We start from the raw sequence: 13,996 nt of genomic DNA on the forward strand, positions 1-13,996 counted from the left end.
TCTTGTACATCTGATTTGCATTAAAAAATGCAATTGCCCTGTACAAAAGACCCAAAAAAATTGGTTTCCCACTTCCCTAATTCATCTGGAATGCCGACAATATAGTAACTTTTGTTTTTTGTATTGTATTAAAGAAAGGAACCCAAATGTTAAAGGAAATATTGAAGATTGATAGCAGTGACAGTGGCAGTCAACTAAAAGACATGAAAAAGGATCCTATTACACCTGTGCAGCACAAGCAAACCAAACAGATGGGTATGTGTTTATTTCATAATGCTTGTGAAGAGAGATATTCCCTATGTTGCAGAATGTTCCTCTAAGAACATTATTGCATTTACTATTACGTAGGTGTAATAATATCTCTGACAATGAATTGCTGTCATTAGTACTCAGTCACCACACACGAAATCGATTGCTCCTTATGCATTTCTTTATGATGGAGATGTGACATTAGCAACCAAAATGTTCATCCAGTCCTGTAAAATGTACTAGACTGCCAGGAATATGTAGGTGGCTCCACTGTATCCTGTTTCAGCTTGTCCACTTACAGTGTGCACCTGTCTGTTAATTGAGTAGCGGATTGGTGATAATGTTAACTGTCTGATGGCACGGCCTGTATCAGAGCTGTGTAGCTTTCTATGCAGAATTTCTTTTTATGTAGGTCACACAAACGACAAAAAAAAAATATTGCATTCAGGATTTTTGCTATGCCTTATGATAAGTGAATCCTAGAAAACTGTTGAACTTGCGCATAAGTTGCTTAACTTGATAAGGATCCAATCTATTGTAAAAAAAATAATATGAATGAATCATGTACTTCAGCATATTTTTTTCTTTTACCAAGCTGGATGAGTAGGCTTTGACCTAAAGTAAAACAACAGAACATTATGTAGCTATGTAATCTGCTTTGTGCTTTTATGATAAGCCTGTGGGTGGTATAGCCTGTGTTATTATCTGCATTGTTGTGTTGCAGCAGCTCATATGAACAGAGCACATGGCGCAGGACCACCTTTTATTGCTCCTAATCCAGAATTAAAGCGCCCACCACTTCTTCCACAACCTCTGGTCACCCCAGTTACTGAACTTTGCCGTATCTGCTCCTTTGTTGGAATGCATCCGCCGGAGTTTTCACTAATGCGAACACCACAGGTAAAACGAAGAACATCCTGTTTGCCTACCACATTACTGATATGGATGTTTCAGCATATTAAATAAAACTCTAAATATACGGCTAACTAATAACAATAATAAAGTAAATCAAAGCCGATAATTTTTTTATTTTTTTTTATTTTACATACACACAGTGACTGGGGAATGGTGTGCTGTGATGTGTAATTTTTCAATGGTACTTCTTGGACTTCCTTTACACTAAGAAAAAGCAAGTCTGATAGGAAGAATTGGTTCAGTTTATTGAAATACAATGAATATTGCTTAGCGGTTGCATATTAGCTCTAACATTTAGACACCAAATCCTAGTTGTAATTTGTGTTTTTATATTTGCCTTCATCATTGCCTCCTATTTAAACCACTATGTTAACTGGCAATTTAAGCTGAATCATTATTAAATATTAGCCTTTCTTATTACTGAATTCTGCTGAACCATGTTTAATTGAATACTACCTGGATGATTCAAAACACACATTGATTATAAATTTAATTTGGCAGTTTCAATCTATTTTCTTATTATATAACCTCCATTTCATTTGTATTTGCTTTTTCAAACTTTTGAAAAGAACATTTGGATCAAAGCAAGCTTTAGGTGTGTGCTTTTTCCCCAGTATTTTTATTCATCTGTAAAATGCTTTCTCTATTGCAGAATTTGACATTCTGTCATGTCAAGCTGTCAAATGGTTTGGCCATACAAGGACCTCCATGTCATACTGACAATGATGCAAAGGAGAAGGCTGCCTTGTATGCTCTGCAGAGACTGGTAAATACCGTGATTTCTAGTTTCCATCCTTTAAATTAGCATGTTCAACATTTTAGAAATAAATGGTTAACTATAGAGTTCATAAACTTTAAGTTAATCCTGATTTTCTTTTATAATCTTGTGCTTTGTTCAGATTGATGGATCTCAGGTCATACCTTTGTTTGCTCTAAATAAATTTAATTTGTTGAATCAATATGTGAAGATAAATTTGGGGGTGTGAAATAGATTTAAGAAAGCATAATCCTTTTTCAACTTTAAGTATTAAAAAGCTCTGTCTGCTGCATGGTGATATATTGGGCATTGAATTTGGTTTACATAATGTTTTTGTATTTTTTTTTAACCTTTAGAGTACAGCTGGAGCTAACTTCCCTCTGCCATCACCCCTGTTTCCGAATTTTCAACCCCTTGGAACAGGGGTACCTACTGGGGCATTGCCAGTGGTCTTTCCTCAGTCAGCAGGTACGTTTTTAAGATCACAATGCAAATAAGTTATTCTTTTTCCTCGTGTGTGATTTTTCTCAAGCAAAAAAGTCAAAGCAGAGCCTACTAGCTAAGATCAGTCTGTATAATTTTCTTAAGCATAGTTCCTGATGGCTAGACTGTTGGGGAAAATAAATGTAAGCTTGCATTTGTAAAGCGGTAAAGCAAACTTTATTTGTCCTGCATGCTCAAACCTTTAAGAACAGAGAGCTTATTACTACTGGTAGAATATAAACAGGGTTAACGTATTAAATTCTTACATTCCACTCTCCTTTTGCCTGTCTGGTCCTGCACCGTATATTTACTCTTACGGCATACTGACTGTCTTTTCTTGGTTCCTGCTGCTAGCCCCCCTGATGATGCTCAATCAGATCTCAGAGATCCACAAATCTGATGCCATATACTCTGGCATAGAAAAATGTAATTTGTAGAACTATGCCTCTTGGATATCTCAGTGGGCTACTACATGATGATACACACCTAATCCTCTCTTATGTAGGAGGGATACATATCTTATATAAAAATGTATAATTTTACAAAATGTAAAACTTGTCAGCATTTTAGTAAAAAGATGCTGTAAAGAAGGACATGAAATACATAAACATTGTGTAAACTAAGCAACTTTCTTCTTCTTCTTTTTTTTTTTTTTTATTTTTTATTTTTTTAATTTTATTGTAGGCAATGTTATCCCTCCAGCACCTCATGTCTTCAATAGTGTTAACTGGAGACCTCCTGTACCACATCCTAACAAACCCTACTACCAAGGAACATATCCAGGGCATATGCCAGCAGGAAGTCACAACCAATTCATACCACTACAGGTAAGAAAAGAAGCTCAAATGCAATAAATAAATAACATAATTATTGTTGCATGAAACTATATAGGTGTTGTTTTGGTACTAGTCATAGAAAGACATACCCCTTTTTCAGGTGATAACCATTTTTTAGGAGGGTGGAAAAATAGTCATTTGAGGTGGAGTTGTAATACACATTTATGAAAACAAAATTCATGAAAAATAGACTTTCAGTATATAAATATGTTTCATGTAGAATAATATTCACCCCTATGTGTTTATATAATATCTTCATGTAAAAATGACTAATTTATTAATGTAATCTTAGAAATGCGGGTAAAATAATTTGGGTATCTTTGTAAATTGTTACCAATTGCTATTAATGTACTTTTTTTTTTTTTTGTCTAGGTAACTAAACAAAGGGCAGCTGGTAATAAGAGTGCTGAAGTCCGAGAGACCCCAGGCTTTTCACAAGGTAATTCAAGTAATGATCAGAGACTGATTCCTGATGTTGCCAGTCAGCTTCCTCCAGACAGTTCTCCACAAAGCCCCCAGCCTCCAGCAAAGGACAAGTCTTCTCCAAATGTCTCTTTAGCTCCTCGAGCTAAGCCCTCCCCAGGCTCAGGCAGCAAACGGAAACCTCGAAAACTAGCCGTGAACTTCAGCGTTTCAAAGGCTTCAGAATAAAACGGACTGTTATCAAGTCTATTTAGATCTTCTGTAATATCGCCTTAACATTGCTGTTTACACACAATGTGAACGGCTGTCTACTATTTTAAATCATGAGTTTTTATTTTTTATTTTGCGGGTTGATACATTAGTACACTTTTTGCCAGTCAGCTCTCCATTGTTTGTTTTTTTGCGCCTTTTAAAAATCTAAATCTATGAAATTTATTGCGCCATGATCAGAAAATCTTCAGCATTCCAACCTACCAAGCTGTCTTGATGAAGGCCAAGCATAAAGGGTGCAAAGACTAATCAAGTGCATTAAGTCAATGCTACTTTTGATTGGTTGCCATGAATTAGAACACATCACAATCGGCTCTAAGCCCCTTTTTTTAAATACATAAAAACCAAGGTAACTATTGATATCATACTAATCGATTTTATTTGTGGAGTTTGCATATAATTATTTCTTTCATTCAATCAATAAGTAATAAGTGTTTCTCCAAATGATAAAATAGCAATGCACTGTCCATTAGCAGCACAGGGCATCTGACACAAGTTTCATGTCTACCTGTGCTTATCTAGATTTGCACTCATTTAGCTGTCAATGATGATTCAGCTGATATTTATATTGCAATATGCAGAATTCCTTTAGGCGGTATGCCTGATGCACATGATTTCTTAGGCCAAGAGTTGGCCAGCCGTTTTCTACCTTCTACCTGCACCAAGAAAATAAAAGTGCAACCATGGCATTGCTATTCCCCCTCATTTGTGTCTTGAGATAGCCAGATGCTTGATGTCCGCTTATGTGTAATGGTGTTTCTTTCTTTGTTTACATTGCTATCAGCAATATTTTACATATTTCTTTCCCTTCTAATGCTTATTTTTAAAATACTGTGGGATTTGCTCCCAGGTGTACAGTTTTTAGTAACTCTTAGCAATCAATCAGCTTAACAGCTTAAGGGTTATGTCACACAGGCGATTTTGTATCACTGTTTAATTGCTGCCAGGGAAACACTAATGGCAGCGATTTACAATTTGTAGCACATGATTTCTTCATTAGAATAGTTATTTTGAGCTACGCCTAGTAATTTGTAGTTGAACCAATAGAAGTGAATGAAGAGCTATCGTAGCTGGCTATGCCGTCTCCAACAAAAAACTTTGCTAAAACCCAATCTTTGAGTCACTAATCTACAAATCGCAAAAAATGAGTGTGTTAACATTTCTATAGAAAGTAAATTATACCTGATTTTCTTGGCAGAACAAAATGTATAGAATAAATTGCTTGTGTGACAAGGCCCTTAGGATAGCTGCCAGATGGTTGCCAATGTTTATTTTTCAGCTTCAATTCCCATTGTTGCTTCTGTCATCTGCTATGGTGTATTATGACCCAGTGCTGCTGTATAGGAAAATAATTGTTTTCTTATCATTTTCATGTATTGCCAAAATGAACAGTTTTTATACTGCACAGAGAAATGATGTGTTGTAACACCTTGCAAGCAATCATGATTCTACTTTTATTAATTATAACAAGTTACCATTGGATGACTGTGTTCCTTTACATCATTCTTCTTTGTAAAATTAGATAAGGCTCATTGGCTTATCTTCTGTATATTACTTTTCTAGATACAACATGCCACCCATTATCCATCACCAAATTTGACAATGTTTTCATATTCACCGTAAACCCACATTTTTCTCAAATTTTGCTAATAAGTTATTTTCAAAATGCTTTTAATTTGTTTCCCTGAATACATTTTAAGTACTGGAAATGTTCATTGGATATTAGAGAACAGTATTTTATTATTAAAAGGGAAAATTTTTATGTACTCATTTTCTAGTTTGAAAGCTTTTAAAAATGCGTCCATCACTGTAGTCACAGTACAGCGTGACAGTGTTTCATAGTGGCATGTGCTGGTATCTGTGTATTATATACAGTGCAGTGCAGTTCAAGATTCATGGCATGGAGCTGTACTGCACAATTATATATGTTTTTGGTTTTTTTTTTTTTTTTCTTAAAGAGCTCTGTTGATTGCAAAGTTGTACATCGACTAAATTAAAAGTATATGCAATGTTACGTTTTGCCTTGATTTATATTTTTATATATTTCCATTGCACTGAGTCTCCTGGACAGTGGTCAATCATAGAATATCAATAAATGGTACAATGGCATAACATTTACTTGTATCTTGTGATCTGAGCTGCTAAAATATCTTTGGAACTTTCATGTTACAGCTTATACAGTGTGGCAGTTTCATGCTGTAGGTTTTTCCAAACTTTTTTCATCTAAGAAAGCCTCTTGGTATCGTCTACAAACACACTTTGCCTATTATGTTTTGTCTGAGCAAAATAAAAAAAAACATTCAGTACATCTTTGCCATAAATACAAATTTTACTTAGATCTGTCTGTACAACAGTGCTGCATTTGGTAAGTTCCAATATTCCTGTTGTGGGCACAAGTATGCACAGCGTGAACATACAATGTAGTGTTTATATAATGGTGGTTTGGTAGCCAGAGGTTTGGGTGGTTGTGGGCGAGATGCTGCAGTGACAAATAAATGCTGTTTTAGCTACAAGGGCCAAGTGAAACAAAAATCAGCTGGGACGTAATATAGAGAGGGAGTAAGAGGCTTGGGGGTGAATGTAGGTTATGTTTGGATATAAACAGTGGAAACATGTACTAATAAAAATATTGGGACCTCCTTTGAAATTCTACTAAAAAATAATAGGGCACCTTTATTTTCAGTGCTGTGGCAAACATGCAACTGCGTTTAGGAATAGAGTCAGAAACCTTGTCTCAGTGACTCCTAATGCAATCAGTTCCTTGGATCGTCATGCAAGTAGAATAAATATATTTTCTAAGGACTAGGTCAGCAAATGTCGGCCTATATATTTTCTTAGTACAATATCCTCAACTTTGCCATTAGTAACTAGGAAGGAAGTGGTGGACTTGTAGGTATGTTAGCTGTACTGTCTAGGCCCAATATTTGAAGTTGGAATCATTTGTCATTATCTGTTTGGTGTCTAAATAGACTGCAGATGCACTAAACGGATCAAAAAAGTACATGCATATTTTTTTACCAAGGGCAGTCACCAATACATCAGTGGCATGTCCTAGAGCTACATTTGTCTCTGGTTTGACAGATCAGGGCTGTCAAAGAAAAGTTGTTTATTACACTGGGACGCGGCATCATCTGATGGTGGTTCACAGTAATGCACACAAGCTCATTTAGGAGCAAGTGACCCAGCATAACAAACTCAAAATTACTTCACTCTGTAAAAAGGTAAAATAAAATACTGAGCAAGTTATGTTTAACTGTTCTTAAATGTTTTAGGAATAACACATGGAAGTATTTAAAATTTTACTGGCATTCCCGTTGATGGCTGTTCTGAATGTCAGCAGTGGCATCTGAAAAACGGGAAACATACAGTGACTCGAATAAAAACCTAGGGCACAAAATGCAATAAATGTAGGTACCTTGGTTTGTATTCAGACTGGTTTATATTGAAGTATAGGTGGTACATCCAGCAGGTGAAGCTTTAGTTTTAGCATGGCTTTTTATTTCTTCTTGCCTCCTGTTTGCAAAAAGCTTTGTGATCAAAGCTAAAATATTACAGGATTTATCAATACGATAATATTAATACAGGAAGTTGTGTTCTCTATTTTGAAAGTCCTATTGTGCTCTGTAAATCCTATCCGTTGTTAAGTTTGAAGACTATTAAAAATAATTTGTGACTCTTGGCCCAAACCAGTTTTCCTTTTAAAACTCACCTTTTCCACATTTTCTTAAACTGATTTCTTCTCGTATCAAAGCTTGGAATTCGACAGCTACATTGTTTGAACGGTGTTTCTCTACTGACCTGTTATAACAAATTAGTAAATCCCTGTACTAGATTTAAAAGCTGTATAGTATATGAGTATATGAGCTGTGCTCTCAGTCCTAATTGATATGGTTTAACTTACCAATAACAAAACTAAATTCCACATGAAGCCCACAGCATAGAATTAGAAATGGTGGCTCAGAATCGGGAAGAATATGCTTTGAGAAGCCCCCAATCTTGGCAGTGGCTCTCCAGAGTAAATGATGACCATTTGACCAACACAGGATTTCATAAAATTGTGTACACAAGTCTTTGCCTTACCTTTCCCCACCTAACGATCTCCTCTGTGAACTATTACGTTTTATTTTTTGTTTTGACATGATTCTGTTAATGATATCTATTAAACCAAAACTGTAGTTTAAATTTTGGTACAGTACACACATAACTGTATTTATTCTGTTCAAGGTCATATTTAGAGATCACACTGCACCAAGATGGTCTGTAAATGGGGATACACTCTTGGAATCAGCATAAAAAAGCACATTACCTAAGAGGGTAATGGGTACACCGATCCTTATGAGTCTTCTTAATAGCTCTGTGTTTCATCTTCTCTTGTTCCTCTCTTTTCACGTTACCTTCAGTTAGAGAACAATGTGCAAAGGCAGGCCAGGCAAATAAGTCAGTTTAATTTCACTCTGGATGTTATCCTGGTCTGAATAGGCATAAAGTAAACTTAGCCCTAAATATATTTGTAAGAGGTACTGTTTTCAATAAAGCGGTTGCCTTGATTTGTAACGCTGCCACAACCCTACCACAATGCAAATTGTTGCACAATGTCTTTCCCATCCATTCCCATACAGTTGAATGGGAGTTCAGTTGAGCATACGTGCTACATTGTTTTGGAAAACCAAAGTCTGAAAGGGTCTAAAAATAAGCAAAAAACTACTGATTTATTAAAGCCCTCCAAGATTAGTGACAATAGACTATCATGGGAGTACCTGGGTGATCCAACAAACCTAGAATGGATTGAAAACATTTGTCAATTAATAACAAATAATTTTTAAGAAATATAAAGATGGAAAGCTACCAATTGTGCATAGAAACTGGATTTCTTAATGAGTAAGACTAATGCAACACCCATTTTTTTTTGTTTTAAATACAATTGACCTCTTTAACATATGTATTTAAAATCAATTATATAACATGATGTCTGCAGCACATGTACATTTATAATTTCCATCCTCCCAAATGAAGACCTTGGTGCTTGTACTAGCAGACCTCCAAAGTGTTCTTATTCTTTTATGGAGGTTTTACAATTACAGTAGATCTGATCCCTAACATGTTAGTGTGCTTATCCCTGTGTATCCTTGTTTTTTTTTTTTTTTTTATTATAAATACTATAAAAGGCATCCAGCCTCTTCTTCTCTATACACATACACTGAAGCATTGGCTGCACATCATTATTCTGCACTGGTTTCCTGATATTGACATATTGACCACAATGAGCTGGGTATAGACAAAGTGTGTCAACACAGCCACATGTAGTCGCCATCAGGGTGACAATACAGGAGAAAAACTAGGAATCAGTTGTCAATCAGGAAGGTAATCTGAGCAAGTGTTACTTTATTGAAAGATTAAAATCAACTTTAGAAATTCCATAAACGAGGTAAAGCTTAAATGAGGCTTTAGTAATTGGCTTGATGTCTATTTTAAAGGATGACATACGCAGATTGTGACATCTACCAACAAACCTGACAGTGGTTATGATTACATTTCTGTATAATCACTTTCTGCTTATTGATCAAGCCTTGTAAAAGAATTACATGCTGACTTTAGTGTTGTTAGAATCTCTGTTGCTTCTTTCATGAAAATCCTTTTCTTTACACTAATAACTAATCGGAAGCTACATATTGTTGATTCCGTTCTACAGATAAGAAATAATGTTTTTCATTTACAGAATACTGAATATGTAAATTGTAATTCTTTCAATCTAATAATGATTTCCTTTTCAATCTCATAAGTAATGGTAATCTAATTTTTTAGGTAATGTTCTTATTAGATATGACTGTCATGAAATAATTGCTTTCAGCCGAGGTGATGCTTCTAAAGCTGAAGGACGTTTGGCAATGAAAATCGAAAGTAATTATTAATTATTATTGGTTAAATAGGAAGTTATATTTTAGGTCCCTTATAAGCTTTAGATGGCCATGAAACTATTTACATGTTCTTTAAAAAGTAAGAAAAGACCTTTAAAATAAGCCACTGCTTCGAAGATATGAAGGAACTGCCAAGCTCTCTCATTGAAGTGAATGATAGCGGTTAAAAATCCTTTTATTCAGGCATTTAGCAGGTTGGTGTAATTTAGGAAGTTCTAATTATGTATTTCTGTGTCCTTTACCCCTACATTTCCAGTGCTAGAAAACTGCAATGATTGACAATTACACCTATAGTGCTTTTTAGGCATTTACCAGATCCCAGAAAGTTCCAGTTTCATCATGCCTAGTGGTTGAAATTGAAGACCTGGTAATAGGTAACTGCACTGCAAGTAGGTTAGTCAGCTTGTACTGGTTGTTGCTATTAGAGCTGAACTTTTGCATCAACTTTTGCACTATAAAAGCTAATACTGAATTGAAAACGATGGGAAATGTTTGTTTTATAGCATACTTATTACATCAGAATATGATCTGGACACAGATTCTCATTAAGGATGGATGTTTACTGTTTAAAATTATTAAAGGAAAGCTGCCATATGAGCAATACAAAGGCCACTGGTGTTGCTAGCTCACTGGCAGTCTTGCTGATTCCATGGCTTCAGTATTTTGTCACTGCTGCTTAACAGAGAAACAAGTAATTCTAAAATGGTTCTGTTTTTAATTTTGCTAACTCTTGGTCTGTGAGTCAGAAATCTTAAAATCAAATAGAAACAGGCAACTAGCAGTTTCAGAAAAAGGTGAGCAATGGCAGCCTACATAGTTTTCACATGACTGATCTACTTTAAAAATATTTTCTATAGAAGTTTGCTTTGTAAAGAAATCATAAGATTAGTACTGGGTACCAGTCCAGTAATAAAATTTCAGGACAGAAATTCTGACTTGCTGTTGTTTGTGCATGCTCCAAGGCTGTCAAATTGTTTCTGCTTTGGGCAAGACAGACATTATTTTGTCAGACATTTATAAAGGTAAGAGTTTTATCTAATAAATAATATTCAGTGGAAGCACAGGTGTATAAGAATCTTCTATACTGGACATAAAAAACATTTTTTAATGCAGAAAACTTCCCAAGCATACATGTCCAGATTTCATTTTTGCACAGCACATTCTAAACCAAACATTTAAAGCAGATTTAAATTTGAAAACTGAAAAGTCAGCAGAAGGCAAAGCTAAACAGAATAGATATGCGATTTTCAAGGCTCTCAGATTGTTTCTTTGATGAAATGACGCTGTTTATACATCTCAGTGACTTATCCAAACACTTCCGCCATAGCACAAACAAGGATGAAAATATGCAATCAAGTTCACTTTCATTCAAAACCCCAAAAAATGTCCAACTTTGTTTTCGTCTGGGGGCATAATGAAATCACTGTAATCCTGCTACATGTACCATGTAAAGTCTATTGGGTTCTTGGGAGACAAATAGTCCATTGAATTCTCAGCATGAAAATATGTCATTACTGGCATGCAGAAAAATGATAGCAGGTGCTCAGAGTTGATTCCAAATTTTAAATTACTGGCAGTATGGCTGGAGAGTGGTATATGGATGAGTGCCTTCAGGCAACAGTCAAGCAGGATGGAAGCCCCTGCAGGTTTGAAGCTACATTTTTGCAAAACAGAGTTTGTGATTTGGTCATAATTTATTGCACCCTCACTGCTGAAATGTACAGGCAAACTTAGCTATTTACTACCATCAGGGAGGAAACTGATTCTTTACACTAAAATAGGTATGCTGATTCAATAAAGTGCAGTTAGTTTTCTTCTATCATGTCAGTTTTTTTCTCTACCGCTTATATTAATGTGATTACTGTAGCGTGGATTTGTATAGTCTATTCATTTGCACACGTTTGACGGTGAGGTATTCTGCATAGCCATCTTTCTAACTTCCCGGAAAACCTTGGTGCAGTCAGTGATGAGCAAGGTAAACGATTCCACCAAGATTTGAAGGTCATGGAAGGACGGTATCAGGGTAGATGGGATGTACATATGATGGCTGACTATTTTTGGAGCATCCAATGGGATTGTCCTAACAATGAACACTCCAGGAAAAGCTATAAGTGTAAATTTTTACCTTTACCGCTAACTTGATTAATTTTCAAATGTTTTCAAATGTTTTACTGTAAAAAATTATATCAATTATAGTACAATAAATCCTTTGTATGAACAAAAGAAATTTAAATAAACAGCAAATTATTATTTCATTATTTTTTCATTGTATGTAAAATTTGTATGTTTTTTGAAAAAAATGGGGGGTACCTTGTATCCTAGAAACTGGATGTGATAGCAAAAAAACTGGGGTCATTTCTGGATTCACCACCAAAAAATTAGTAAAAAACATGTGTGGGATCTAACTCAACAAAAAATGTGCTCCCCAGTGTAATTTTATTTACCTTAGGTGTAAAACAACACACATTAGATCCAACTGTGTTATTATTTATTTAGCAAAAAAGGCCAATATGGAGAAGCCTTGTGTGAAAAACTAAGTGCACCCCATGATTCAATAACCTATCGAAGCACCTTTAGTTGCATTAACTTCAAATTTCCAATTTTTCTGTTTAACTATTGCAGTCTCCTATATTGTTGCGGAAGAATTTTCAACCCACAGTTCTTAACAACTCTGTATTAATTAATTAAACTTGTAGTAATTCATTAATGCTCTTTTGAGTTAAAATCTGGACTTAGACTGGGCCATTGCAACATCTTGATTCTTTTTTTCTGCCATTTGTTGTAGATTTGCTGGTTCTCTTGGGATCATTGTCCTGTTGCATGTCCAATTTCAGTAAACCTTTAGCTGTTGCACAGATGGCTTTACATTTGGCTCTAGAATACTTTCATATGCAGAAGGGTTCATGGTCAATGACTGCAAAGCATTCTGTGTCAGCAAAACAGCTCAAATCAACCATTCTGTTTGACAGTTGGTATAGGGTTTTTGTTCTGATATTCTTTGTTTGGGTTTCTCCAAATAAGCTATCTTCATTTTAGTCGCACATGTCCAGGAAATTGTTCAAGAAATCTTTTTTTGTTCAAATGCAGCTTTGTACACCTAAGCTGTGCTGGTATTATCTTTTATTAGAGAAAAAGCTCAATGCATTTAGGCACATAGACATTGTCACAACAACCTGTTGAAGTCCAAACCAAGCAGTAGAATGGGGATGAAGGGTGATTTAACACACTTAGCGGTAATCCAGAGTGTGACTCGGGGTGGAAAAGACATGCAAAAAACGGTAACCCCGAGCCACACTCGGGGTAACCCTTAACTCAGCCCTTAACGATCCCGCTGTGATGCCGGGGCGCCTCTCAACCCTAACAGAACAAGCACTTAAAGCTACAATTTGCATGAGCTCACTAAAATTGGACAAGAGAAGATTGGAAAAAAATTGCCAGGTCAGATGAGTCTTGATTTCTGCTGCAACATTCAGATGGTACACTTTACAAACAAAAATTTAAAAATCACAAGAAAATGATGTTCACTACAGTAGTCTATTCTTCTTTTTGTCTAGAACTAATGGATTCCTTGAATTAGCCACAGACACAAGGCATTGGTTACCTGGGCATTTTCCCAATGTCTACATCCCTATTTTGCTCCCCTTGTTGACTACCAGACTATATAGCATTATTCTCAGGCTGCTGGTATTTCCACAGAGGGAACTAATAGTATTTTTTCCTGCCTTCTCAGGCAAGCCAAACATGTAGTATAAGACGTGGAATAAATGCACTGATTCTCCACATTAGCTTACCTATGGTACCTTTTAGCCTAAAAAGGACCCCAGCTATCTTTCTTTTACTTCATTCTACCATGCCTTTACATATTCTGCCTAACAAATTCTTTATAAAATATAAATGTATGCTTAACAAACACATAGCATTTAGATATGATAAAATAATAAGCAGAATGTGTGAGCTGAGTATGTTAATTCCACACCATGGTCTCTATTTTTTATTCTGCTAAATGTATCAGGGTGAAGTTCAGTTCTGGCACCTAGACCCATCTTCTATGTATTCCCAATAATGATAGTTGGTTACAAAAAAAGAGAACCTGCAAGAAATGCTGTAGTGACACAATCCACCCCCACCCTTTTCTTAAATTGCAATAT

The 13,996-nt window shown here is 35.6% G+C and overlaps 1 protein-coding gene across 1 annotated transcript in view; it reads left to right on the forward strand.

Moving 5' to 3' along the window:
* Positions 1 to 6,047, forward strand: part of LOC140329742 (5'-3' exoribonuclease 1-like) — a 9,292-nt gene extending 3,245 nt beyond the window's left edge. The window contains exons 5-10 of the mRNA XM_072410133.1: positions 135 to 255; positions 974 to 1,149; positions 1,817 to 1,930; positions 2,278 to 2,389; positions 3,089 to 3,231; positions 3,613 to 6,047. Coding sequence (XP_072266234.1) covers positions 135 to 255; positions 974 to 1,149; positions 1,817 to 1,930; positions 2,278 to 2,389; positions 3,089 to 3,231; positions 3,613 to 3,891 — 945 coding nt within the window. The 3' untranslated portion in view covers positions 3,892 to 6,047. The remainder of the gene's footprint in view (positions 1 to 134; positions 256 to 973; positions 1,150 to 1,816; positions 1,931 to 2,277; positions 2,390 to 3,088; positions 3,232 to 3,612) is intronic.
* The last annotated feature ends 7,949 nt before the right edge of the window (positions 6,048 to 13,996 follow it).

The sequence above is a fragment of the Pyxicephalus adspersus genome, chromosome 4 (assembly GCF_032062135.1).
Source record: "Pyxicephalus adspersus chromosome 4, UCB_Pads_2.0, whole genome shotgun sequence".
NCBI classification, from domain to species: Eukaryota; Metazoa; Chordata; class Amphibia; order Anura; family Pyxicephalidae; genus Pyxicephalus; species Pyxicephalus adspersus.